This window comes from Carcharodon carcharias, chromosome 23 (genome assembly GCF_017639515.1).
Source record: "Carcharodon carcharias isolate sCarCar2 chromosome 23, sCarCar2.pri, whole genome shotgun sequence".
Classification (NCBI taxonomy): domain Eukaryota; kingdom Metazoa; phylum Chordata; class Chondrichthyes; order Lamniformes; family Lamnidae; genus Carcharodon; species Carcharodon carcharias.
Window position 1 is genome coordinate 9,847,056 of NC_054489.1, and position 27,207 is coordinate 9,874,262.

At 45.5% G+C, this 27,207-nt stretch overlaps 1 protein-coding gene across 1 annotated transcript in view; it reads right to left on the minus strand.

Moving 5' to 3' along the window:
• LOC121269078 (plexin domain-containing protein 1-like) overlaps positions 1–27,207 on the minus strand; it is a 268,532-nt gene that overhangs the window by 153,222 nt on the left and 88,103 nt on the right. Inside the window, exons 3-5 of the mRNA XM_041173524.1 lie at positions 24,649–24,792; positions 23,301–23,370; positions 4,023–4,145 (exon numbers count right to left, since the gene is read on the minus strand). Coding sequence (XP_041029458.1) covers positions 4,023–4,145; positions 23,301–23,370; positions 24,649–24,792 — 337 coding nt within the window. The remainder of the gene's footprint in view (positions 1–4,022; positions 4,146–23,300; positions 23,371–24,648; positions 24,793–27,207) is intronic.

Below are 27,207 nucleotides of genomic sequence, written 5' to 3' on the forward strand. Positions count from 1 at the left end.
AAGATTGAGGCAGTGATCTGATCAAGCTGTTTAAAAAGGCTGAAGGATTTTATAGGGTAGATATGCATTAACTATTTTCTCTGATGAGGTAAACAAGAAGACGGGAGCCTGATCTTAAAAGTAGAGTCAGGCCGTGCAGAAGTGAAATCAGGAAGCCCCTTTTCCACAATATGGGTAGTGGAAATCTGGAATTCACTCCTCCAGGTGGCTGTGGATGCTGGTACAATTGAAGCTTTAGGATTGAGATTGACGGACTTTTGTTGGATAAGGGTGTCAAGAGATATGGAGCAAAGGCAGGAAAATAGACCTGAATTTCAAATCAGGCATGATCAGCTTGAATGGTAGAACAGGCTTCAGAGACTGAATGGTCTACACTTGTTCCTACGTTCTGATGTTCATCTGATTATCATCCTTGCAACAAAAATCGTCCCCCATATTTTTTCATTGGTGAAGACCAAGATAAGGAATCTAATTAATAGACTGGCATTTTCTCAATCTCCTTTCCCTAATCTGTCCATGAAAGGACCCAACGAGTGAAACCATAATATATTGAACAGTTGCCTACAGGCAATAGCACATTGTGTGATATATGCAATCATTGGAGGCAGGAACTTTAAAAATATAAAAGGGTAATTATAATTAAAATGCACTTTAGCATCATCATAGGGGACCTATATCAGGAATTTGTTGGGAACATGCATCAGAATTCCCAATGTGTGTTCCCATTGGGCTATGTTCCATGCCAGATGTGCAAACTCCTAAAACTCTGACTATGTGGAAATGAATGGCCATCACTTGTTGCACAGATGCCAACCATATAGTGTGGGTCTGGAATCAAATGTAGGGAGGGCAGGTTTGGTTCCTTTCTCTAAAGGTCATGAGTCATCAAGTTGGGTTTCATGGTTATTTTAATAGTGCCAGCCAACAAATGAGCAGGTTTTAGTAAATTGAAATAACCTCTGCATTGTTGGCCCAGAACAACCACCACTAAGTTACTGTTCCCTTTGTCATTCATTCATTCTCAACACATTCACTCTTTCCAGCCATTGCACAGTAATGAAAGTTGGCTAAATTTCCCCTTCCCCTTCCCTCTCTAAACAAGAAGGGCTGAGGTCAGTCATAGCAGCCACTGGTCACTATCTGAAATTAACTGGTGTACAGCAAAGATCAAATCTGGGATCTTGTGGATCCATTTAGCTCTGTGTCGCACTAACCATATGGGAACATTTTTTTCAAATCGTATTCCAGACACTTGTTGGCAAACATTTCCACTCAATCCGCTCTGACAGTCAATTCATTTCGAACGTGAATGCTGACTGAGTCTTGAAACTTCAGCAGGGATTGAACATACAACCATTCTGCCCCACAGCTTCACAGCTCATTTCACTCCTAAAATCACCTGGGACTAAAAGAAGGGGGATGCTGATCAGCACCAAGCTTGAGGGAGCATCATAACCAACACCAGCAGAATAACCTCTTGGGTGCGTTTTCAGCCCAATAGGTGAAGGGATAAGATTCAAAATGTAAACCTCTTCAAAGCGTCTGCTTTTTAGTTTGCTGAAAAGTTTTACATTTTTCTTAATAAGATGGCAGGCATACTTCCTGTAAACTGTACTCTGACAACTGTTGCTTTGCCCTTAAGTCGCTTTCCAGTCATGTCTGGAGTGCAGTAAGCAGTAAAATTTCAAGCAGTTGTTTGTGCCAGAACCATGGAAATAATAGACAGATTGACTGGGGGAGAGTGAGATATGAAGCAATGTTGTGCTTCAGTCACCTATGCGGCATTTTCAGAAATACAGACACACAGGAGTTTTTACTGGATGTAATGTTCTGACCACAGAGACGGTCCAGACATCACAGCCACATGAGAAGTGAATTCCTATTTATAACTCTGCTATTGTTATGTTTCCTACCAAAAAAGAAAAAAAATTTGCAAATGTCAAAACCAAATGCTTAATGGCTTAGAAAGAAAGCATTCAAAATTGTCACTCCCTCAATTCATCCACTCTCCCAGATTTGCTTCTCTGTCCCTGTGCTCACCGCAGTCCTGCATGTCTATCCCAATGTCCTATGCTTCTATCCCAATCCTTCATTCCTGTAAATCTATCCCAGTGCTCTCCCCGATGCTCTGCCCAATCCTGTCCCTATTCTCAATTCCCTCCACAATTCTGCCACTCTATGAAATTCCCTCCATGTACTTTTGCCTCTGAACCCACTTCTGTCTGTGGTCCAACCCAGTGTAGCTTTGCTTGGTGTGACAGGGACCTGCACAGATCAACACTGCTCTGTGTTGGCCTGTTGGATCTCAGTTAATTCTGTTTCACTCTCCACAGATGATGCCTAACCTGCTAATCTACCATTCTCTCCTCTCATTTCAGAATTCCTGCTCCTGGCCACTGTCCGGGATTTTGCTGGAAGGTGTGCGTAGTGCGGAAGTCGAATCAGGCCTTGATATTATATCCTGCAGGATAACATGCAGTTTCTAGACTGAAGTTCGAAGAACAAGCACTGGGATGAGATATTAGGGTACACCTGCAAAACACTGGCTGTGTGCCCCAAGCAACAAGACAGAGAAAGATAGAACAAAAAAAATTAACATATGGTCTTTTTGCTTTCAATTTCCACCCCTCTCTCACCTTCACATGATCCATTTTCGACACTCCCCCCCCACCACCTTCCTTGACTTCTCTGTCTCCATTTCTGGTGATCGATGGTCCACCAACATTCATTACAAGCCCACCAACTCCCACAGCTACCATGACTATGCTTCCTCACTGTCTGCTTCATGTAAGGACTCCAATCCATTCTCCCAGTTTCTCTGTTGCATCTGTTCTCGAAATAGCACTTCTGACATGTCTTCCTCTTTCCTGACGAGGTCCCCCCGCCCCCCCCCCCCCCCTCACTGTGGTTGACAGGGCCCTCAACCATCTCTGACCCATCTCCCGTGCCTCTGCTCTCACCCCTTCCCCTCCATCCTACAACAATTATAGGGTTCCACTTTCATTTTCCCCTCACCTCTCCTGTCAGCATTCCATAGGGACCGTTCCCTCCATGACACCCTGGTCCACTCTTCTATCACTCCAACACCTCATCCCTTCCCATGTCACCTTCCCATGCAATCGGAGGTCTAACACCTGTCCCTTTACCTCCTCCCTCCTCAATGTCCAAGGCCCCAAACATTCCTTCCAGGTGAAGCAATGATTCACTTGCACTTTGTTCAATTTAGACTACTATATTCGCTGCTCCTGATGCAGTCTCCACTACATTGGGGAGACTAAATGCAGACTGTGTGACCGCTTTGCGGAACACCTTCACTCAATCCGCAAGCCCTGACCTTCTTCTCACTTGCCATTTCAATTCACCATCTTGCTTTCATGCCCACATGTCCGTCCTTGGCCTCCTGCAATGTTACAGTGAAGCCCAACACAAACTGGAGGAACAGCACCTCATCTTCCGATTAGGCACTTTACAGCCTTCTGAACTTAACATTGAGTTCAACAGCTTCAGACCATGAACTCGGTCTTCCATTTTGATATTTTTTTCCCAACCCCCTCCCCCTACAGGGCCAGTCTGTAACTTGTTCTTATGTTTTGCTTTCAGAGAGCGCTGACCCTTGTTCTGCTACCAACACATTCTGTTATCTGACCTTCATGCCACTATTAGCACCTACCTTAGTCTTTAACACTATCAGTACCACTCCCTTTGTCTTGTGTCCATATCTTTGTCAATCTCTCCTGAGCTCCCATCTTTCCCTGACCTTCTATATTGCTCCACCTGCTCTTAACCAGTATAAAATCCATCACATTTCTATCTCTCTTCAGTGCTGAATCAGAGTCATACGGACCCGAAACATTAACTCTGTTTCTTTCTTCACAGATGCCGCCAGACCTGCTGAGTTTTTCCACCATTCTGTTTTTATTTCAGATTTCCAGCATCCGGAGTACGTTGCTTTTATATTAATCCCCGGCCTGATTTGCGGCCCCTAAATTCTGCGTATCCAAAGCGATAAAAAAGAAAATTACCGTTATCGAAATATCTGATGGTGGAATTCCTGGAGTAACTGGGATCAAAGTTGGCCATAAGTGGGGCAATGTACTGAGTGGCTGTCAGCATCCGATGGATGACCTCCCCAGTGAATATAAAACCTAAAAGAAAAGAAAGAAGAGAAATTAGCCCTCGTAATATCTGATATACTCAGGGTCTTCCCTTGAGGAGTTGTTTTTTTTTTGCTCAGGAAGGTGCGGGGTGACAACAAAATGGAATAGAACATCACCTTACCTTCTCTCAGGATCAATGTTTATGTTCCCACAGGAGGAGCAGCTCTTTTCTGGAACCTGATATTTTACCTTTGCTTGCTCTTGCATTTTCTCTTGATTTCTTTTCCCCTCGGGCATTGCGCTTCCAAGAAAATAATAACACTGTTTCGCAACTACCTACGGTTTGTTCCTACTGCTGTGTTTACAGGGGAAAGAGTACAATATCTACATGGTGGATCTCCCACTGCACTGACCGCAGGCAGTGGAGGTGCTGAAGGCAAGCGAGCTGGGAAGGCATGACCGGTAGCCAAAAGGAATGCATGTGGACAGAAGGTGAGAGGTTATCAGAGATAACGGGGCAAGTTAGGATGGGCAACAGAGTTACATGCAACTGGAGGGTGAACTGCTGTTTTTAATCACTTGTGTCTCCTTAATATTGCTGAAAAGAGAGACGTGTTGCTGAAGCTTTTTGTCTTGGATCCATCAGGACAAATGCAAGAATGCCAAATTTCAAACAATCACAACAATTTACACTACAGGAGAAAAGGCTGGGGTGATTGGTTGGCAAGTCAACTCTGATTGGCCAAGGTTTCTACTGTTCAATGTAATTCTGCAATTGGACAGTACTTGCTGAACAACCCTGAGTGTGCTAATAGCTACACTAACAACGAATTGAGTTTGTAACATGGCCCCTTTATGCTCGCTAGAAGTGGAATATATTCATACGCAGTTCTCTGCAAATAAAAAGAATATTTTCAAGCCTTGCACCTTTTTGAACTATCCAGAAGCTTGGGGAGCCTACAGTTCCCCATTGCTTTCTCCGTGGCAACGCCTCAGCCAATCAGAGTCAAAGTGCCAACCAAGTCAAGGCAAAAAGCTTTGGCAATATGTCTCTCTTTTCAGCAATATTCAAGTACTGTACTGCCAAGTCTCTTTCATGTGTTTCCCAAGTGACTATAGGAAATAAAGAAAAACTTGCATTTATATAGCACTTTTCATAATCACTGGACATCTCAGTGCTTTAGAGCCAATGAAGAACTTTATGAATTGAGTTCACTGTTGTAATGTGGTGAAAGCACAGCAGCCAATTTGTGCACAGCAAGCTCCCAAAAACAGCAATGTGATAATGGCCAGATTATCTGTTTTAATGATGTTGATTAAAGGATAAATATTAACCCAGGACAGAGGGAATAACTGCGATGCTCTTCTTCAAAACAGTATCATGGGATTTTTTACACCCACCCAATCAGACGGATAGATTAACACCTCACCTGAAAGATGGCATCGCAGTGCAGTGCTCTCTCAATGCTACATGGAAGTGTCAACTTTGGTTTTGTGCTCAAGTCCTGGAGAGGGACATGAACCTGCAACCTTGTGACTCAGGAGTGCTACCAACTAGTCACAGTGAACACTTAGCCAAATGATGTCCATGCTTTTCCAGCTTGATTGGCCACAGGACTGATAATGCCATGTGGTTTTCAAAAAACAATCAGAGAAGTTAACAGGGATTCTACAATGTAATTTTCAAACACTCATGGGGTTCAGTGCTTCTGCCCAGAATGTGTACTGGGTGAATGGGCGTGGAAGTGGAGGGTATGAGGGGCCATTGGGGCATGGGTGGAGGGGCATAGGTTGGCATGGTGCGGGCATGGGGAGTGTGTGGGGAGTGAGGGAGTGTGAGGGGTGAGCACCAGACAGTTGGTGTTTTTTGTTTTATTGATTTTGTTGTAGCTGGGATGAAGTCCCACAGCACCGAGGCTGGCCTTAGCTCCCTATGGCTGCCTCCGAACCCACTCCGGGGGGAGTGTGGGCCCCGAATCCACTTTGTACCTGTCCCGCTGCAACAAAAACACCACCTTTGCAGGTGCTTTCCCCTGACGTGGGTGGACCATGTTGGCAAGTTTCCTGATTCCCATTACCTGCCTCAGAAATTATGATCCAGCCAACAGTTTGCCCAGCTGAGATTCCAATCCCTCGTGATTTTTAAGCTCATAATCCATTTGTTACATTGTAATTAGTACAAATGAGGAATATAAGCCTCTGACCTGCACAGATTTGCAAGCTTTATGCACCCCCCCGAGGAATCCTATCATCTTACTGTAAATATAAAACTGTGAATAAACTAGACCTCTGCTTCAATACAATCTCTAGATATCATACCCAACAACTGTTTGTACCACAGGTGGGAGTGAGCTCCCCTGAATCCAGATGGAATTAATGCATCAGGGTACATCTGATGATGGTGATTAAAGCTGCTCACCGCAGGAAGTAGCAGGAGCAGCACAAACTGTACCACAGCATCGCAGCTTTCCAAAGTTTAATTGGAGGAAATTATGGATCGTCGAGGACTGAATGTGGTACAATCCGTCTGCCAATACAGAGTCGGCGGAGGGACTGAGGTGGTAGAAGAGGGGCGATGTCAGCACACTTGCGGAAGGTGATGCCATGGGCTGGATTTTCATGGAGTCGTAAAGACTTTGCTGATTTTTAAAACACGTGGCCAGGACCTGGGTGCAGAATTCATGAGTTGGGGGGGGGGGGGGGGTAATGAGGTCTGAGGGCCAGAGGGCCTAAAATCTTCTCAAACAACCGGGACAATGTCCCAAAGAACCAAGACAGGCCTACTTACCACCCTGCCTCAGCGCTCGCCTATCCCTGCGGCCACCTATGCTCTGCCTCTGGGGTCAGTGGGCCCGATTCTATCTTGCACCCACCCCCCCCGGAAGCGAAAACCTTGTGATTCAAGGTATTTTTTACCGAGGCGGATCTGGTGAGTCGGGAAATTTCGGAAGTTTCTCGGTATGAGCTACCCGCCTCGATGGCCAAAACGTCTTCGAATATTGTGACCGAGAAAGGGGCAGCAAGTGGATGAGGATGAGGAGGGATAAAAGTCTCGGGGGGGTAATGGTGTGGAGGAGTGAAGATTCTCTTGCTCTGGTTGAATAGGCAAGAGAGGAACCAGATTCAACTGAGCTGGACAACAGAGGAGAAGCACTGGAAGATGGTGCAGTTGACATTGTCAAAGGCTGCAGATGGTTCAAGGAGCATGGGGAAGTCACAGTCAAACTTTGGTTAAAGGTGTTTGAGTGCAGAGTCAGGGACGGAAACCTGACTGGAGAAATTCAATCAGGAATTTGGAAGGTGACAAGGACTTGAGAGGAGAGAAAGATATCGGAACTATAGTGGTAGGTTTTAAAGACAGAGGGGTCGAGGGTGGAAATTCTGAGTAGTTGGTGATGACAGTAGCTTTGAAGAGGAGACAGGCAGTACTGGAGGAGAGGGCACCATTTTAAAAAGTAAGGCAAGGCAATGCTTCATCTTGCTGCCTTTAACCCAGGGATGTTTCTCATTTTCACAAAAGAACGTCAATGAGATATTACTTGAAGCGACATCTTAAACCACATTCCAAATGTACTAAAGCCATACTCAGTGGGTAAACATCGTACCCAGTTTCGCATTCAGTGGCACAAATAAGGACGATCCCATATTTGATGTTGCGTCTGTGCCGTGTTCAGTTATTATTACAATTATACTCTGTGCTCTTCAACTAAGGAGAATGAAAATAACCTGCCATCGTTCCTACTCCTGAAGACAATCCCAGTGACTCCCACTGGAAAGAGCAGCTTGTGGACACTGATTGACAGAAGGTAAAGATTTGGCCCTGACTATCACGGTTGAATGGCTTGCTGATGCTGATTGTTTCGGCTGACATTTGCCCTTTGAAATAGCTGGCACAGCCACAATCAGCTAACTGGCCGCCTGCGCTGTATCGTTCTATGATTCTGTGAAAAATGATCACTTGGTGGCAGCACCAAATAGCACCAAACTCAGTTCAAGGGCAGTTAGGGATGGGCCTTGCCAGTGACTCCCACACCCCATAAAGAAAATTAGAAAAGGCATCTCAAGGGTAATCATTGCAACAAAGTGAAAATAGGACAAATATTCCTTAACAGGTGATTAGCAAATCTTGCCTTCATTTAAGCGCCACATCCAAGTCATTCGCCATCCTGACTTGCAAATACATCGCCGTTCCTTCACTGTGGCTGGGTCAAAATCCTGGAACTCCCTCCCTAACAGAACTGTGGTTGTACCTACCCCACATGGACTACAGCGGCTCCAGAAGGCAGCTCATCACCACCTTCTCAAGGGCAATTTGGGATGGGCAATTAATGCAGGCCCAGCCAGCAAGGCCCCACATCCCATGAATGAATAAGAAAAAAAACATTTGTGCTCAAGAAAACCAATTTCACACTTTAGGATGGCGCGGTAAACACAATAGTAACAATCAAAGCAGTGCAACTGCACAGAGCACATCACATTTACTGAGAATCTCCCCCAGCCAGTACTCAACATGATAGAAAGCCTTCAGTGATGGGCAAGCTGTTGGTTGCCAGGCTGTTAGCAGGGCCTAGCCTTGGGCCACCAATTAACTACAAAGGAAGACACCAAGATGGTGTACGTTACACAGGAGAACAAGATCATGTTGAAATAAAGCTTCCATTTTTTAATTCCCCATTAGTAAAACTTTAACTTCCCTGTCAGGCAAACTGCTCTTAGTACCTGTAGCTACAAAGGAGCAGCGCTGTTGCAGCTATGTGGTGAATAGGTTCATTACCCATAAGATCATTGGGAAGCATGGGATGAGATGACTAACAACAATTTGCATTTACATAGCGCCTATAATCTCGTAAAAATGCATCAAGGTACTTCACAACAGCATTACCAGACAAAACTTAACACCAGGCCACTTAAGATGTTGGTGAGGTCCTGACCCCAGTAATTTATAAGTTCCACTCATCTGCACAATCTCCTTGGAGGTGACCCAATTAACAGGCCACCTCCGAGATCCCCATCCAATTCCGGATGGTGGGTGGGCGGTGCATGTGGGCCAACCAACAGGAGTATCCGAGGCTCTGGGCAACCGGCAACACCAGCGAGAGAGGTGGGCACTGCCACTGTAGGTGTGGGACCATGAGGCTGCCAGGGCAGCTTGTGAAGACTTTACAAACAGATTAAGGGTGGAATTTTTCGACCTGATCATGGCTGAGGTGTGGCAGGAAAAGGTTCAAAAGTTCAATGACTTCAGAGGGACCAGAAAATCATGCGGGTGGGAGGGGTTGTAAAATTCCGCCCTAAGAGTGGCCACAACTGCCAGGCCATCATTGTGGACGGGGAACCCCTTCCTAGGTGGTCAGTCGTGACCCTCTGTCACCCGCAACTCCAGGTGTGGGGGTGGGGAAGTATTGGAGGCCTTGCTGGTCCCCTTCCCCCCACCTGTTGCAAAGAGGCCACCTCCAGCCATTTGCCTCAGTAGGGGTCTTCGGTCTTGGCAAAGTGGTGGGGGGGGGCCCATTTGCCACCATCAGGAAGATCCCATCGACATCATCAGTTTGCCTCCAAGTGGCCACTTAATTACCTCTAATTGGCTACCAGCCTCTGTCAGACGGTCCTGGTATGATCACCGCCTCCAGCAAGCTCGCTCGGAGGCAGGACAGCGTCGGGTCGATTATCCAATGGGAGATTTGCTGAATTCACCCCACCCCACCCCCACCCTCCCACCTCCAGAGCTGCCTCTGCGTGGGTCATAAGATTCCCCCCATTAGCAGAGCTTCGTCAAAGAGGTTTTGAGAATAGTCTTGTTAAAAGGGACAGAGGGAGCAAGAGAGCGTTAGAGAGGGAACTTCAGAGCTTACGGCCTAAGCAGCTACAGGCAGGGCCGCCAGTGGTGGAGTGAAGGAAATCAGTGGTCAGAGGAACTAGAGTTGAAGAGTGCAGAGTTGGCGAAGGCTGGTAGGGCTAGAAGAGGTTACAGAGATAGGGAGAGGGATTCGAAAACAAGAAATCATCCTGTCTTATCAAATATTTGATCATCCCAGTTTATACTCATCCTTGTAACTTGCGATCTAACTATCAACAAACTATTCATCGATTTTCCTTTCTGTGTAATCCTCCATCCTTGACTTCAGCAGGAGCTTAGTGAAATTGTCGATTCATTTCCCTGAGCTGTGCTGTTGGCAACTCAGGAGTAAAGTATGTTGTCATACCAATTTGTGTGTGGAGGTTGGTACTTCCAGTAAATCAGCTGTCTGCCCAGCTCCCCCCATGCTGGCCACAGAAGTTTGTACTGAAGGGAATTGTTGCTTGTGTTTGCCAACTGTGTGAGCCAAATGCAGTTACAGCACATGGTGGAGCTGCTGTAGATCAGAGGAGGACAGGTAGGGAGCAGCTGGGTAGTGGGTTGTGGGGTGGCTGACTGTAGCGATTTGGCTCGACAAGTGCTCCGTAATTGCCTGGAGGGTTGCTAACTGGATGGGTTTGAGGAGGCCTGGGGTGTGGGAAGTGCTGGGAAGATGGAGACCGGGGCCCTTACATTGGCTCCTAACCTGACATCGACTCGATTCTCATCCTAGTGTTCAAGTCCTTCACCCCAACCCTGTCCATTCTATCTCCATGGCCTCTTCCGTGACATCCCTCCTAGAAGTCTACAGTCCTCAAGTTCTGGCCTCTTGTGCATCCTCCAGTTCTGTCAGCCCACTGTTACAATCAGGTGAGGAGGGATCAAACAGCTCCTCTCTTTTCCCCCTCCTCGTTTGACCACAAAAGTTTTTTTCAGAAGTACATGCTTGCCAATTCAGTGCGTGTTTTATTGTTTACCCGCTGTGATCATAAAAGATCCAATCGAACAGGATTTCTTGAACCAATCGACTTTCACACACACTTGAAGTTCACACGTGTAGACTGGGGAAGGACAGATTTGTCAGTTTAGAGTCCAGAGAAATAAAAGGAATAAACAGTCTATAGTTTGGTGACTCGGTTGCCTTCACTCAGTGGTTTTGTGGCCCCTATGCTTCTGATTTAAAGATTTAACAGCTGGTTTGGCTGTCCTCTTGGAGATGGTAGTGCCAGGTCGAATTCTTTTTAAAGTTTCTGCCTGCAGCAGGAGCAGCCTTGGGTTGTCATGGTTAGAAGCTTTGCAAGATAGGTTAGAGAGAGAGGGAAGGAGGAGGGACCCCCACTCAGGTCTTCCCTTGTCAACATCTCAGCTGCTTGTCCTCTTAATGCAGGGAAAGGAGAAGCATAAAACACAAAGGCTGGGCTTGTCACATGGCCCTCACCCAGTGATTCAAACATGGTCATGACTAGTGTATTCTTTTCCCCTTATAACTTAATCAGTTCATGTTTGGCAAGGCCCTGTCTCAATGTTCCATGGTTCGAGCGATTGTATTTCGCGTATTCCCATTGTAGCTTGATGAGTTCATGTCTGGGAACCCCCTGCTGAATGTCCCAGGTGACGACCTTGATGCTTTGCTATTGGGGAGAGGAGATGTGGCTCATTCATATTCCTCTGAGGCCATTGCCCTTGATAGTCCTTTCAGATGCAGTGTCTCCATCTCAGTGGATTACAAGGTAAAGAATGCAGTGATGAAAATTGGGTAGCCGTCTTTGTTGTGAGATCAGTCACACTTTTAGTCAGTGTTTTAACAAGTCTCTGAAATTCAGTTCAGTTTTTTAGCCAGTGGACTAAAAATCATTATTTGGCATAGAGCCAATGACACCACCACTGGGAGCCTTGCCTTCTGCTATCAAGCACCTAACTTCCCTAAACCTCTTATTTTCCACCTGTGTCTCATTCTATAGGACTTAAAACCAACCTCTTTGACCAGGCTTTTTGGTCACATGTCTTAATGTGTCCTTCCTTGGTTCAATGTCAATTACGTTCCTCATGACGTGACACCACTACACTAAAGGCGCTATATAAATGGAAGTTGTTGTTGTCGAATTTCAGCCCCATCATACAGTGAAATTATTCCTTCACGCCCACAGAGATGTTTGAGATGAATAAACTGCAAAGTGTGCAATCTGATTTTAATAAACATGAAACTCGTTCTTTAAGCTGCAGCCAAGTGAATTCAGGAGCTGCCTGAGCCTGTGCCAAATTTCAGCTGAGTTGCATGATGTCACTACTGGAAACTTGGGATGCACTTCCTGGCAGTGTCGGGAACCCGGAGAGGGAAATGAAAGCTGGACAATTTACATCAAATTGTCATAAACCTAAACTACTGTTTATTGTCTTGAATAACAAGAGCTTACAATAGACAGAAGTGCAAGAAGTGGGATGGCATGCTGCAGGCAAATCCTAAGTTTAAGACCGTCAGTCGCAAACTGTAATAACTGAGGCATCCTCACTTGCCAAATAATAAACATGATGAAACATGTCCTGCTTTGAAACATAAAATAAGTCAAATTGGTTAGCACTCTCGCCTCTGAATCAGAAGATTGTGGGTCCCCACTTTGGAGACTTGAGCACACAATCTAGGCTGCCACTCTCAGTACAGTACTGAGGGCATGCTGCACTGTTGACAGTGCCATCTTGCACTGTTGACAGTGCCATCTTGCACTGTTGACAGTGCCATCTTGCAGGTAGGATGTTAAACCAAGCCCTTGTCTCAGTTGGGCACTTTTTTGAAGAAGGGCAGGAGAGTTCTCCTTGACGTCCATGCCAACATTTATCCCTCAATGTGCATCAATAAAACAGGTTATCTTGTCCTTCTCAAACTGCTGTTTGTGGGACCTTGCTTTGCACAAAATGGCTGCTGAATTTCTTACACTGTAACATTCGAAATTGCTTCACTGGCTATGGGACATGCTGAGGTTGTGAGAAGAGCAATATAAATGCAACTTTCTATTCCCTCATTCTGCTTGAGGGCTTCTCTATAATGATGTCGGGGTGAACAGGGCTTAATTTTAAAAATTCTGAATATCACCAGATTAAAAGAAACAGGAGCAGGAATAGGTGGTAAGGCCCCTCGGGCCTGTTCAAGCATTCAATGAGATTATGCCCTGATCTTCTGCCTCAGCTCTACTTTCTTGCCCTATCCTCTTATTCCTTGATGCCCTCAGTATCGAAAAATCTATCAACTTTTAAAAATGCTCCAAGTCTTCAGCATGAACAGCCTCTGGAGTGGAGAATTCAAAGGATTCACAAACTTTTGAGTGAAGAAATTTCTCCTCATCTTAGTCCTGAATGGCTGACCCCCTATTCTCAGACTATGACCCCTATTTCCACACTCCCCGTCCAGGGGAAACAAACCCTCAGCATTCTTACCCTGTCAAGCCCTCTCAGGAACTGCTTGTAAACAGACCAACTAACTGCCAGGCAGCAAGAGGCCTGTTCACCACTATCACTGGGATTGAGACAGGATTATACATCCTGAACAGGGGGATCAATGTTGTTTTATAAAAGCCCTCCAAGTAAAAACTCAATTTTGCTTTTTGAAATGGTTTGTATTAGCAGCAACGCAGCATAGAGTGATTTTCTAAATCGAAACGGAAAGCTGAAGATTAAATGGAAGGCTCACAGCATGATTGGAGCCCACTTTACAGATATGAGCTCTGATGTACTGGTAACCAGCGCCACTTCCTATTGTTCCTGATAATTGGTTCTCTCCAGTGGTGCAGGAGCAGTGAGTGACCCTTGTGCTCACATGACTCTGAAGCATTTTACAATGGCCCTTTATACTTATATGGTGTTTTACACCAAAACTCATTTGATGAATCTGCTTATATATTTGCTTCAGGACCCAGACTGTACAATCGAGAAGAAATGGAATCCCTCTGGAAATAAGTAGGAACATGGGAACTAGATTAAGCTATTCATCATTCGAGCCTGTTCCACCGTTCAATCAGATCATGACTGATTTGTATCTTAACTCCATTTACCTGTCATGGTTCTGTAATCCCTGCCTGACAAAAATCAATACCTTATTATACAGATCACATTTCCACATCCCCCCACAACAAACTTCTACCTCTGATTCCACCCCTCCCCCCTCCCTTCAGCTTTCTACTGAATACAATGAACCATGTGATTAACGATTATCGCCAGGTTTTTGGCTGTACGCTAGAGTAATTACAGCTGAATCCAAGCAAGTTTTTTTCTACTTCCCACACGTGGGGTGGAACCCTCCCAGATTTGTGCTAAATGCAGTAGCGGGCAGGTAGAGCGACTTTTTACCCATCGGACGGAATGGCGGGTTTTCATGCCATCTTGTCCCAAACCCGCTGCATTAGTTATGCATTCCCGGGAAACACGCCATTTCGAAGGCGGGCGGGCTCTTATTCACCCGCCACGCCATCACCTCACCGCTTCATCACGCCAGGCGCCATATTTAAAGTCCAACCACGCGCACACTTCTCAGTGCTTCCAGCCCAGGACTACTGCAGGGAAGACGTCCATGAAAGGCAAAAGGACTGCAGCCCCCAGACTTAGCGACACATCAATGGAGCACCTTTTGGATGCTGTGGAGGCCTGTCCTGATGTCCTCTACCCCTGCACCGGCCGCAGGGTTGTGGTGGTCAGTGCCAATGCTGTACAGGAGAGGTTGGCCATCCAATGCAGATACAGGATGAATGATCTCATCCATGCAACCAGGGTAAGGCAACAATCTCATCGCACTAAGCTCACACACTCAAGCCCATCACACATTCACTGGCATCTCACTCACTGCTAGATCAAGGGACATCAACACCCATTCTCACACACACATACCCTCGCATGAATATCTGGCCTCATCTCCTCTGGCAACTGCCCCCTCAGCCCTCACCTTCTTGAGGCTACTTGCACAGATCAACATGTGACCCCACACACACCCTGGGACACCCTCCTTCCCCAGTACAGCCCTCATCCTACAGCCTCATCCCTTTCCCGAGGCCATTTCTCCCCCTTCCCCAAGCAAGCCCTAGTCCTGCAACCATTGAAAAGCCACCCACATATGGCTGATCTGGTAGGTAGGGACCTAAAAGTGATGTGGTGTTGTCTGTGAAGCCTGGCACTGATGACTGAGTGCTGACTGAAGCAAGTAGGCAAACAGACTTTAAAGTCTCGAGTGAAGTGCAGCCCGCCAGGTGCACATTGCTTTGTGCTGTTGTGAAACATGTCAGCGTGTTTACCTGCCAACGCAGGCAGATGATCCAGTGGTGGGGGAACGATTCCGGCAGATCGGCCTAATAATGATAGGCTGGTGTATCACAATGAGGTTCTCAATGTTCGCCGGTGGAGAATGTGGCCTATCGGCGGGCTGAGCAGACGATTGCACCACCACCAAACATAGCCAACGCCAGCAGGCACAGAAAACCCCGGCCAAAAGCTCCCGATCATTCAAAAGGGTTCCATGCCCTTGGCTTAGAGCTGCTGATGTCTGTTGTAGTAAGTATAGCCTGATTGTAACCCAACCTGCCTGACTTGAATGGGAGGTGAGTGGTCGTTAAAATGGCAGAGGGTAAAATGGTGTTGGAAGGCTTGCTGCCAGAATTCTTGATTAAAATGGGAAAGAGGTGGCTGGGTGACACCATTGGTGCAGCAATGCAATTTTAACACCGCCAGAAGCAATCAGAATCAAGTCAGTGAGGCCAACTTCGGGTGCAGCCCAGGAGGAGCAGGAGAAATCTTGGGCCTGCCCTCTACAAGGCCTTCTGACCCCAAATCGCACCGCCCCCACATCCTGACCTCCCCTGGGTCTCCATAATTACATCAGTCTCCCTCTCCGTTACCCGCTCCTGCCAACTGACCCTGATGCCATCAGCTTCGATTCAGAGGCAGTCAAGGCACATTGAAGTGGCCTCAGTTCTCAGCTGGAAGTCTCTGCTGGGGGGCAGGGTGATGGGGGGGCACTGCTGCCTGTCCTGAGATAAAAGCAGTAGTTATAATTCTGCTGACATTTGGGAAAGAGGCAAGGCTGTGATTGGATATGCACGAGGATTCCAGCTCCTCCAGGCCTATGCAGTGACTCCACAGAAAAGTGACTTTACTGTGGCCTCTTCTACCCATTCCCTGACTCCCATCATGATTCCTGGCTTAGCCCCGTGAGGGCCTCCAAACTCCAGATGTTCAAATTCTGCTGCAGCTTCGATTACGTCATCAGACCACAAATTTCCGATGTAGAGTGGGTTCTGGGCTGCCTTAGGCCACTAGACCTCCCGTGCCTGAATTAAGGTTAAGTAACAGTGGTGCCAGGGCAACAACATGACATGAAAACTACCCTTCCCCCCACCATTCTACCCCAGCCCTACTTATACCATTCCCAATGGACGATGCTAGCAGTGGAGGGGGGAAGAGAGATGGTGGATGCAATATCTGCCCCGAGTGATCCAATTTCTATTTGAAGTTGTGAATTTAGCATCTGTTTTGATAGCTAATACTACATTTTGTAAAGCAATTCCTAATCTTTGAACAGCTTTATTGGTAGAATGCGTCAGCGCATGAGTGAAAAACTAGTTGGCCTTGAAATGCAGGAATTTCCCCAGATCTGGCAACATTGCAAGGGCTAAGTTTTTGTTAGCGAGAAGATTTTGCTTCAAGTTTCAGATAAATACAGCGTGGTTGCTGCAGAATCAGGGCTGTCCTCTGTTTCCCTCGGCAGCGTTTGAACAGCCACCATTGTGTCTGTCTGTCTGTCTGTTGGTCTGTCGCCGGAGATCACACATTGCATTACTTGGTTCAGTGCACATACGCGTTTTACAAATCTTTTGATAACCAAACATTACAGGGGGAGCTTTATCCAAGTCTCTGGCATCAGCCTGCAAGAAGAAAATGGCATACGTGTTGTGTAAAACTGACACAAAACAAAAATCAGTGGGAGAATTTAACACTTTCCTTCCCCCTCCCGCTTGTTTTCTCCCTGCCACTACCACTCTCACAGGGATACAGTTTCAGAGTCACTGGCAACTCTCAAGTAATTTGTTCACGGGGTCATTCATCATACATGTGGATAGACTGCGAACATTGGCAGATTATTCATCTTTAAGAGCCCTATTGTGACCAAGACGCACATGCCAATAGGTCCAAACAGGGGCCTGTGTGTTAATGAGGACTATTGAGAATCTGGACAGTTGGTCCTTTCTTAATCTATGATTGCTCAGGCTAACTGTGGCGCCCAAATATATTATGCGGGGTTTTAATAGAGCAAGCAAAGAGAATCTGTTTCCTCTGGCAACTGGGTCAATAACCAGAGGTCATAGATTGAAAATAATTGGCACAAAGGCTATAGAGGGGAAATGAGGAGAAAGGTTTTCCACACAGAGAGTTAAGATCTGGAACACACTGTCTGAAGGGTTTGTGCAACCAGGTTTCACAAGAACCTGAAAAAGTCAATTGGTCACGTCCCAAACAGGACTCATTTTCAGGATTATGGGGAAAAAGCACTGGGATGTGGGGCTAAATTGAACTGATCTTAAAGAAACACAACTTTATAGACTGAAGATAGAACCAGGAACCACCTTGTTAATAAACAACCATCCACATAATCATCAACGCGAACTAGTTCAGTTGGGCAGGGTAATAAAATGTAATTGTTTATCTATCTTTTCTCCAAAAGAATCCAATGTATTTAAGTATGCTAACCTGGTACAGGTTGATAAGTGCAGTTAAAAATAGGTTTATCACCAAAAATAAGCACTTTGGTCTGTGCCCAGTTCACTTCCTGTGAGCAACCTGATTTTAAATCACAGAACAGGATATTCTTTAGAAATTACTCTGAACTATTCACTTCTCTCATTGGTGTACACTAATCGGTTTTTAGTAAATTGGATATTTTTGACGGTCCACTATGTGATGAGTAAATCTCTTTCCAAATCATGTCGAGGAAGACCCATCTACTAACTTCTCTTTACTCCTGGTCGGGAAGAGAACCAGCTTGCTTCTTGATATTCAATCCCCTCACCTTTGGTCTCCAATCATTCTGCAACCTTTCCTGTCTTTATTGTTACTACCAAGACCATCCCTACTTTGAACGTCCACCTGACTCCCAAACATCTGTGCCATTGTTCTTTCCTCTTTACCTCTCCAGGGCTCATCGTGTTATCTCCTAACTCTAGTTTATTGTTGTGCTGGGTGGCAAAATGATGGAGCTCCTTATCTGCTCCTCCTAAAATCAACAGCCTTTTAAAACACAAAGATAAAAGCAAAATACTGCGGATGCCGGGAATCCGAAACAAAAACAAAACTAGTTGGAAAAACTCAGCAGGTCTGACAGCATCTGCAGAGAGGAACACAGTTAACGTTTTGAGTCCGTATGACTCAATAGTTCTGGTGAAGAGTCATACAGACTCGAAACGTTATCTGTGTTCCTCTCCGCAGATGCTGTCAGACCTGCTGAGTTTTCCAAGCTATTTTTGTTTTTGTTTTAAAACACAATCTCACTGCCACCTATCCTGGACGTTTAAGATTCACTTTCCTCTCCTCTTCCCAGCCGGATGTTATCTTGAGCTCCAGGCAAACTTGGACCTTCATTTAGGTCTTCAATGGTAACAGAGATCGAATCACAGTGAACTTACAACAAATTCAAAGCATAACAAGACGATTTTGGTGTCAGAATAAAATGCATCAGTAAACACTATATATGACTTAAAAAGGATGAATATATACTGCCCAGTGCATTCAACAGTGATAAATGATAAAACTGCATTTACTGTTCATAATGCATTTTAAAGTGTTTATTCTGTAGCTATTAAACCAATTTATATCCGCAGCTCTGGGTTCCCAGACATTATCGATCGGAGGAGTATGTGGGACAGCACATGAAAGGTTTCACCATTAACATGGGCTCTTGGCTGGATGTTTATCTTTGTACACGATGGAGACATGGGCCCAATCTTAACACTAAGTGAGTAGGTTTTGAGCAAGTTAAAATCAGGCCCACTAGCGCAGCCGAATACTACATTCTGTGGTAATTCTCCCACACCTACCCCCACAACATATGCATGTCTTCAGGTCCAATTCTGGCATGACTCATTCACAGGTGTGCAAGTTGAAATTAACCAACATTTCAGCAATTGAATCCTGACATGTTCATTAAACCTCTGGCTTCCTGCATCAATTGGTTTTAATTATTTTCAGTTTGCACTCTGCGACAATGGCTTAAGTAAAAGTGGTTCAGAGCTTCTGATCTCTGGATGGTTGTACCTGGGAGGTACTCCCCTCAAGGTGCGCAGAGGGACCCCTCGGAAGTACCCACACACTGACTACACGGGAATTGCCCAGGAAATTTGGACTTCCGATGGGCAGCTCCCCTCTGTATGGAACCCTTCCAAATTCTGAGTTAGAGTTGCAGGCTTCGAATGGTGCCAACTCACTCACCAAAAGTTACCCAAGAAAAGTTAGAAGGAATAAAACCAGCTCTAACTCCCGGATAACTATACTACTGACCCCCTCTGATGCCCCACTGGACCGCCCGAATATCCCCATCCCCGATTCCTCACCTGACCACCCCTCCCCCCGTCTACCCCACCTGACCACCCAGCTAAACCCCTGATGCCCCAACTTGTCAACACCACCCCCCCCGAACCGACAATTCCCACCGACCCCTCCCAAATATATTGCATAATCCAACTACCCACCCCAACCCCCTGACCACCCTCTGACCCTCCCTACCCCCCTAACCATCCACCTGCAACCCTATTCCCTCATCCACTTACCCACCACCCTATTCCCTCACACACTCACCATCTTACCTCCTCACCCAACCACCTGTCACCCTATCCCCTCACTCACTTACCCACCACTGTAACCCCCCACCGACCTACCACCCTAACCTCTCACCCACCCACTTGCCATTCTACCCCCACACCTGCCCAACTACCACCTTAACCCCTCAACCACTTACCTACCAGCCTATCCCTCAGCCACCTGCTACCCTACCCCCTCATCCATTTATCTGTCACCCTACCTCCTCACCCACCCACCTGCCACCCTACATACTCACCCACCCAACTGCCATCCTACTCCTCAGTCACCCACCTGCTATCCTATCCCCTCATCCACTCACCTGCCACCCCTGCCCCTTCACCCACTTACCTGCCAACCTACCATCTCACCCACTTACCTACACCCTACCCCTCACCCACTTACCCACTACCCTACCCCTCAACCAGGTACCCACCACCCTATCCCTCACCCAATTACCCACCAACCTACCCCTCACCCACTTACACACCACCCTACCCCTCACCCAGTTACCCACCAACCTACCCCTCACCCACTTACCAGCCACACTACCCCCTCAACACCTCATTAACAACTCTACCTCCTCACCCACTTACCTCACATGCTTAGCTTCTGTCTGTTCCTTCTCAAAGTGGTTATGGGAGCTTTGAACTCGTGACTCACTGGAATATGGCAGCTAGTGCCATAAAAAGTGGGTGTGGTTTGGCTTTCCCTGGCGATCCTGAACTACAGGGAAAGATTCCTAGCACAGGTTCGCTGCGTGTTTCTGAAGAGGCCCAGTTCAGATGTCCAAGTGAGAAATGTGGAACTCCGCTACAAAATAAGCAAACAGGAGCGGAGTGGCAATCCGACAGTAATTACCAATCCTTGGAAGATCCAGCCCAGTGATTCTACTCGTTCTGTGATCTCTTCTCCACCTTCTTTCTCTTCCCCTTTCACATTCTTTGTTTATTTTAAAAGCATTAAGGTATTTTTCTGGCTCTCTTGTCATTACCACAGCCTATTTTCCAGATAAAAAGATTCATTAAAAAATTGTGGGGAAGAGTTTTCGCTTTGGGCGCAATCAGGAAATTGTAGCCAAATTGCACTAAAAATTACACTAGTTAGGTTACAGTTCAAGTTTCTGCTAACAATTATTAGTCTAATTATAAATGTAAAATCTTCCACGAGCCTGTGAAATTGGGCAGCGTAATAAAATGCAATTGTTTGTTTTCTCTCATTTCCATTAGAAAGGATTCCTCGATGTATTTAGGTGGGCTGACCCTAGTGCAGTTTTATCACCAAAAAATAAGCATTTTAATAAGAGTGTCCACTCCACCATCTTATTTCATGTGAGCCATCTTATTTTAAATCACTTTTAAAAAAAACTATATTCAATCATTTACCTCTTTAATTGGTGCACACCAATCGGCTTGTTGCAAATGAAATATTTTTGATAAGATAAGACGTTCTGCCTATCACACAAATCAGTAATGTGGTATATGAATTTCAATGACGGTGTGATGCCAGGTATATAGGCCGTACGTCCCAAAGACTGGTGGACTGTATCAAAAAGCACCTCCCTTCGGCTGTTTGCAACAGGCAAAACACTGGCCGTACCCAACCAGCCTATGCTTGCAAAACTCAAACCACAGGCCAGACTTTTACACCCCCGCTGCAGTGGGGACAGGGCTGTAAAATGTGGCAAACCATTCTAAGCTCCATTCACTTCAGCGGGACTATAAAATCCTGTTGGTGTAAAATTCTACCCATAGTGTTCAACATTAGATGTGAATCTGTGATTGGACAGCACTTGCTAAACAATCCTGATTGTGCTCAGAATTACACTGAAAACCAATTTAGGATTATCAGTCCGGCTCGCTGTGTGGCTCACTTGCACGTGCCAGAAGCTACATATACTCCCACACAGGGTCCTGCCCTTTACAGACAGAAGGAGCATGTCCACGTGTTGTGCCTTTTTCAACTACACAAAAGCTTGAGGGGGCAGCCATTCCCTGAATCATTCCCCATGGCAATGTCTTGATCAATCAGTCGACCTGCCTGGTTTGAATTTGAATGCAAGCTTGGCAGTTAACTGTTCCCTGGTGCGTTCTCCATGGCAACACCTCTACCAGTCACAGTCCACTTGCCAACCAATCATCATGCTCTTCTCATGCAGTAAAAATTGTTGTTTCTTTTACAATTGGTATTCTTGCGATCTGTCCTGATGAGTACAAGACGAAAAGCTTCAACAGCATGTCGCTTTTTTCAGCAATACTCAGTTCTGTACTACCAAACGATGATAAAATAAAACACTAATAAAGTGCTGTTCAGTGCCTGTGCACCTAAAGAAATGAGGGTATTTTGAGAATCCTTTCTCAGCCAGCACAATCCCACATTGGTAACTTAGAGGGGGGGAGGCGAATGGAATCTTGACCTGTGTAAAAGAGTGTGGAAAACTTGAGCGCAAGTGGTTTTTTGGCATGACATCACTTACGTTTAAAATCCCTCCATCTCTTTCACTGGTTTCGCCGATTCTGTTCAGATTCTGACGCATACAAACAGCTTTCCCTTGACAAAAGGCAGAGAAAGCTCTGTCTGGACTTTACTAGAAAACTTTTAAATCTGACCTCCAATTGCCAGTATCTCTTTCCACATCCACACAAGACTAAATGTGTGATGGAATGAAAGAAAAAAGACACCATTCCACAAATAAGATGCAGAATTACGAGACAGCCCAATGCCCCGCTAAACTCATAAATAGGATGTAAATGATTGAGAATTTAATAAACTCAATCTGAACTGCATTATGATCTGTGGACTTTAATATATGATGCAGATTGCAGGAGACTTTTCATTTCTATTCTGTAAATTAAGGAGACCTGCATTTTGCAACATTTTGCAATTATTTGCATACTGAAATATTCACAATTGTGCAATCCTTTTGTTATTTAATACTTTATTTTTTATTTTAATGATTGGCTATAACCATGTTATGAATTATATTGCTTCTTATATTTGTATCGTCACCACAGTTTTGGCACATGCCTCCATGATGATTAAAGTAAACCTATTATCTATCGAAAATGCACTGATATAACTGGTAAAGGAGTGGAAATTCCACCCCCTTTTACATACCTTACACCTCCCCACTGCCCACCCCCCCCCCCCCCCCCCCCCACCCCCCGCCCCCCCCCCCAACAACCATTGAGAGGGGAGCAGGGAATGGGGGTGGGGTGCCGGGCTTTGGTGATGCCCATTCTGCACCCGCGGTTCACCAAGAGCATTTAAGTGAGACGGAGCCCGAAACATGCTCAGCCTCCCAGCACAGGCTTCAAGCAACTCCGGCGGCTTCGCTTACTTTCCGGGATGGTTGGAGGTTGTCCCAATTGCAAACGTTCCAAAGCGGAATTGGTTTGCACAACACATCAGCACTCAGTTGCCCCGGTATTATTTGGGGAGATTAAGCTCAATTCCAGTCCTGTACCTGACAGAGAAATTCTGATTCCTTGCAACAAACTGCATTGTGACAAATGTACTCTCTGTTGGCAACACAAACCACTTACCTCCTGTTGCTATGGTGACCTGGCGCAAATAATGGCCATAGAAAGGGAAATCGAAAGACAGAATCACTCTCTGTGGAAAGAAACAAAATGACAAGTGTGTTCATCATAAGCAGCACAAATACAAGAGTCTGTGCATAGCATTAATCAGGCAATATGGCTCGACTTTAAAAATACTCATTGTCTTAGAGTGCAACTGGATTGAAAACTGGATGGCCCCAATTTAACCGAGGGCTGCGAGGAAAATCAGGCTCTGAATTACCACCTGCAACACACAAAGAGAGGCTCAACTGATCATATCCTTCATGCCTCTGCCACCAGCAGCTCCCCGCTCCTCTGCTGGTCTAGTGCAGAGGGGTTGACAACTCTCCAGGATTGCCCTGTAGCCTCCAGGAATCAAAGACTTCGATCCAGGGCACCACTGTGAGCAACCCAGGACAAAAACAAACTCATTGGTGCGTGAAGAAATTTTTTTTTTTAAACAGATTTTCCTTTAGCGTTTTGGCTCTAATAATATTGGACACGGGAGAAAGGTTCAGAAGGGAAGCGCAGAAGTGAATACATGAAGCAAAGGGGGAGTATGAAAAGAGACTGGCAGCTAACATAAAAGAGAATCCCGCAGCCTTCTAAAGGCCTTTAAATAGTAAAAGAGTGGTCAAAGTGGGGCTGATTAGGGACCAAAAAGCGGATTTACACATGGATACAGGGGGGGGGGTAGCTGAGCTTTTAAATGAATACTTTGCATCTGTCTTTACCGAGGAAGAAAATGCTACCCAGGTCACAGTGAAAGAGGAGGTGAGGATGGCCATGTTGGGCTTCCAATGACAAAAATGCGGAATCGGGCAGTTAGAGACTGGGGGTCCTGTGACATAACCACCAGGAATGTGTCCAACTAGAATTGGCAACCTTACTGTTGCATACCATTTAAAACATGTCAAAAGACATCAAAAAGGCAAATAAAGTGCTTGATTTGATTAGATGAAGAGAATACAACGTGAAAGGACTTTGTATTGTTGCTGTACTTGATTAGATCCCATTTTGCATTCTGTGGAAGTCCTCACCACTTGGCCTCAATTAAACATTACTTCTTGATTCATCTCACTGTCTCTCCCACTTTGCTCAATATTGGTGATCTCCTTGACTATGGGATTACATCAAGGCAGGCATTCACGTCAATCCATGCCATTGGCTTTAGTCACAAGTCACCTATGCCATTTAAATTATGTGATGGGCAAAACTAGAGTAAATTCAGACGCAACATGTTGGGCTGGAACTGTCAGGTTGGGATTGAAAGATTAAGCAGACTACACAGAATCATTCTCAAAATGGGAAAAGGAAATTCAAAGCTTACCGAAGCTTGTCGGTGTGTGTTTGAGAGAATTCCATGGACTCTCACTTTGTTCTTATCCACCTTTGCAAAGTCAACCCAGAGCTCCTTCGTTTTGGAGTCATTTGGTCCGTAGCTTCTGGATTTATAGTAGCTATGGTGGTCTTCCTGAAACACAATAGTGCCATTTACAGCCAAAAAGGTCCATCATTGCTGCAAAGAATGTGACCTGTACCAAGCCCTCTTCTAACACTCGCTAACTGCTGACTGCCATGATTCTTTCTTGAAGATAATCGCAATTTTTCCCCATTCATATTCTCATTGGCTGTGCTTCAATATTTTGGAGATTTACTCCTACACTTGTTTATTGACTCTGTTCCAAACATGCCAAACAGCTCAAATTACAATAAGGTAATGATTGGTCTCCATAGGCTTTGCTGTGCGGCAAGGGTTTAAGAAAAGGTGCATCAGGCACTAAAGGTCTAGAGGTGTTTGGCCAGAGGTTTAGAACAATCCTGCAGATGGATGCATGGAAGGATGGGCTGGCGGAGGAACCACACGTGTACGTGTCACAGTGACTGATGTGACATTGCCTTGAACATGCCATGTAGTCATGTGGAGATTGTGCTTCTAACCTGGGCATGCTGGTAATGCTGCTATGCTTTGATACTACTTCTCAGACATTAACATGTGTCGATGTCTTGCTTAAGCTGGATAAAAAACACCCACCATCATCAATAAGGGTATCATTTTGAATCACTTCGGAACTTGAGAGTGAAAGGGTTAATTGATTCCGACCCCCTCTAAATTCTAATAACTTGGATCCACAGCACTACTGCCAGCCTGCATTGCCCCAGCCCCACAACCACCCACTCCCATCCCCCACCTCCTCCTATTTGCCTTCACCAGAACCTGAGGGCCTAAATTGGACCTCTCTGAACTAATGAGCTACCTCCAGATGCCTGATTGGTATCCACTGCTCGCCTGAAATATACTGATGAGGCCCGAGGCAGAATTTTAGGACTCCAGTTTCTGGTGAGCATTTGTGTCCGGCCTAAAAATAGACTTAAACCAATTTCCTGACCAAACGGTACTTGTTTTTCCTAGAGTTTTAGCCTAAAAACTCTCTGTTGTGAAGTTACAATATTTCCTGAAATTAATCAGAAAAATAAGCATTTTTAATAGAAAATTGAAATATCTTCCAAGGACTATGTCCCAGCACTCTCAGTCCCCACCCCTACCAAGAAACATAACGTGCCATTGGGCATGGGGAGTTGGGGTAATATTTGGAAGGAGTGTGTACAATGCTACATTTGTTGTCTTGAGAGGATTGGGACTGTTCAGTCGCCAAGTAAAACAGCACTATAACTGGTTGTGTTTTCCATCGAAAGCTTGGATTATCAGCAAGGCAGCGGCTTTGCCCAATCCGAGAAAGCCAGGAGGAGTTAAAGAATGTAACAAGCGGCATAGTTCAAATCCCTGCTGGAAAAAGCTACATTCGATGTTCCATTGGGACTGTAACCTCCCAGCTTTGGCAACCCTAAAGCAAGCTATCCCATCCAGGATGTTCCTTCACCCCTAACCTTTTGATATGTTCTCTGATTTCCCAGTTGATGATGAGCGAATATGGGGCCCATTTACATGGTGTAAGTTCAAGTTTCGCTCTCTAGTGAGTGAAAAATTATTTCAAGAATGCTTAAGAGTAAGCTCTTGTCTCTGGTTGCTTTTCATGTTAAAAGTTTCCCCATTTTGGTTCATTCCCAAAATAACACGTACTGTTGTAGAAAGTTTATCGGAGCCTCCAGACATAACAAATGTCCCAACTTCTAAAGAGTATAAGTTTCCACTTTTGTTTTCAGACATATTATTTAATTCAGCCCTTTTCCTGAGGAACACCAATCCCAATAATGACACTAGCGTGCCCTTGGGGGAAGTGTATTGGTATGTTTCTTGGATTAAGGATGGAAGTTCCTTTTGAAGAAATAGAAAGCATCGTCAGCTGTACTGCAGTGAAAGGCAGCGTTTAATCTTTTTAGAATGCAACTAGAATGTGCAATTTGGCCACAGAGTTCAGGGCAATTAGGTGATATGCTCCAAATGGTGAATCTCCAGAACTTGGTGTGAATTGACCAACATTTTCCTTGCACAATTAGCCTTAGCCTTCTTGTTATTTTTAAGAAATTGTTGGTGCTGCACCATACGTGACCATTAAACTCGCCAATAAAAGTTATATCTTGTAATTAACAGCAAAAGCACCCTTTTAATAATGCAATAACTGTTCATGGCTTTTTGTCCCCTCAGCAAGTGTTCGCCATCTGGAATGCACTGCCTGAAAGGGTGGCGGAGGCTGATTCAATTATGGCTTTCACAAGGGAATTGGATAAGCACCAAGAAGGGAAAAAATTTACAGGGCTATGGGGAAAGGTCTGGGTGTGGGAGTTAAATTACCCTGCAGGAAGCCAACATGGGCTGGATGGGCCTAATGGCCTCCTTCTGAGCTGTAATCATTCGATGATTCTATGGCCTAAATTTTACGCTCCCACGCCAGGCGAGGGGGATGGGAGCATAGAATTGAAGGGATGG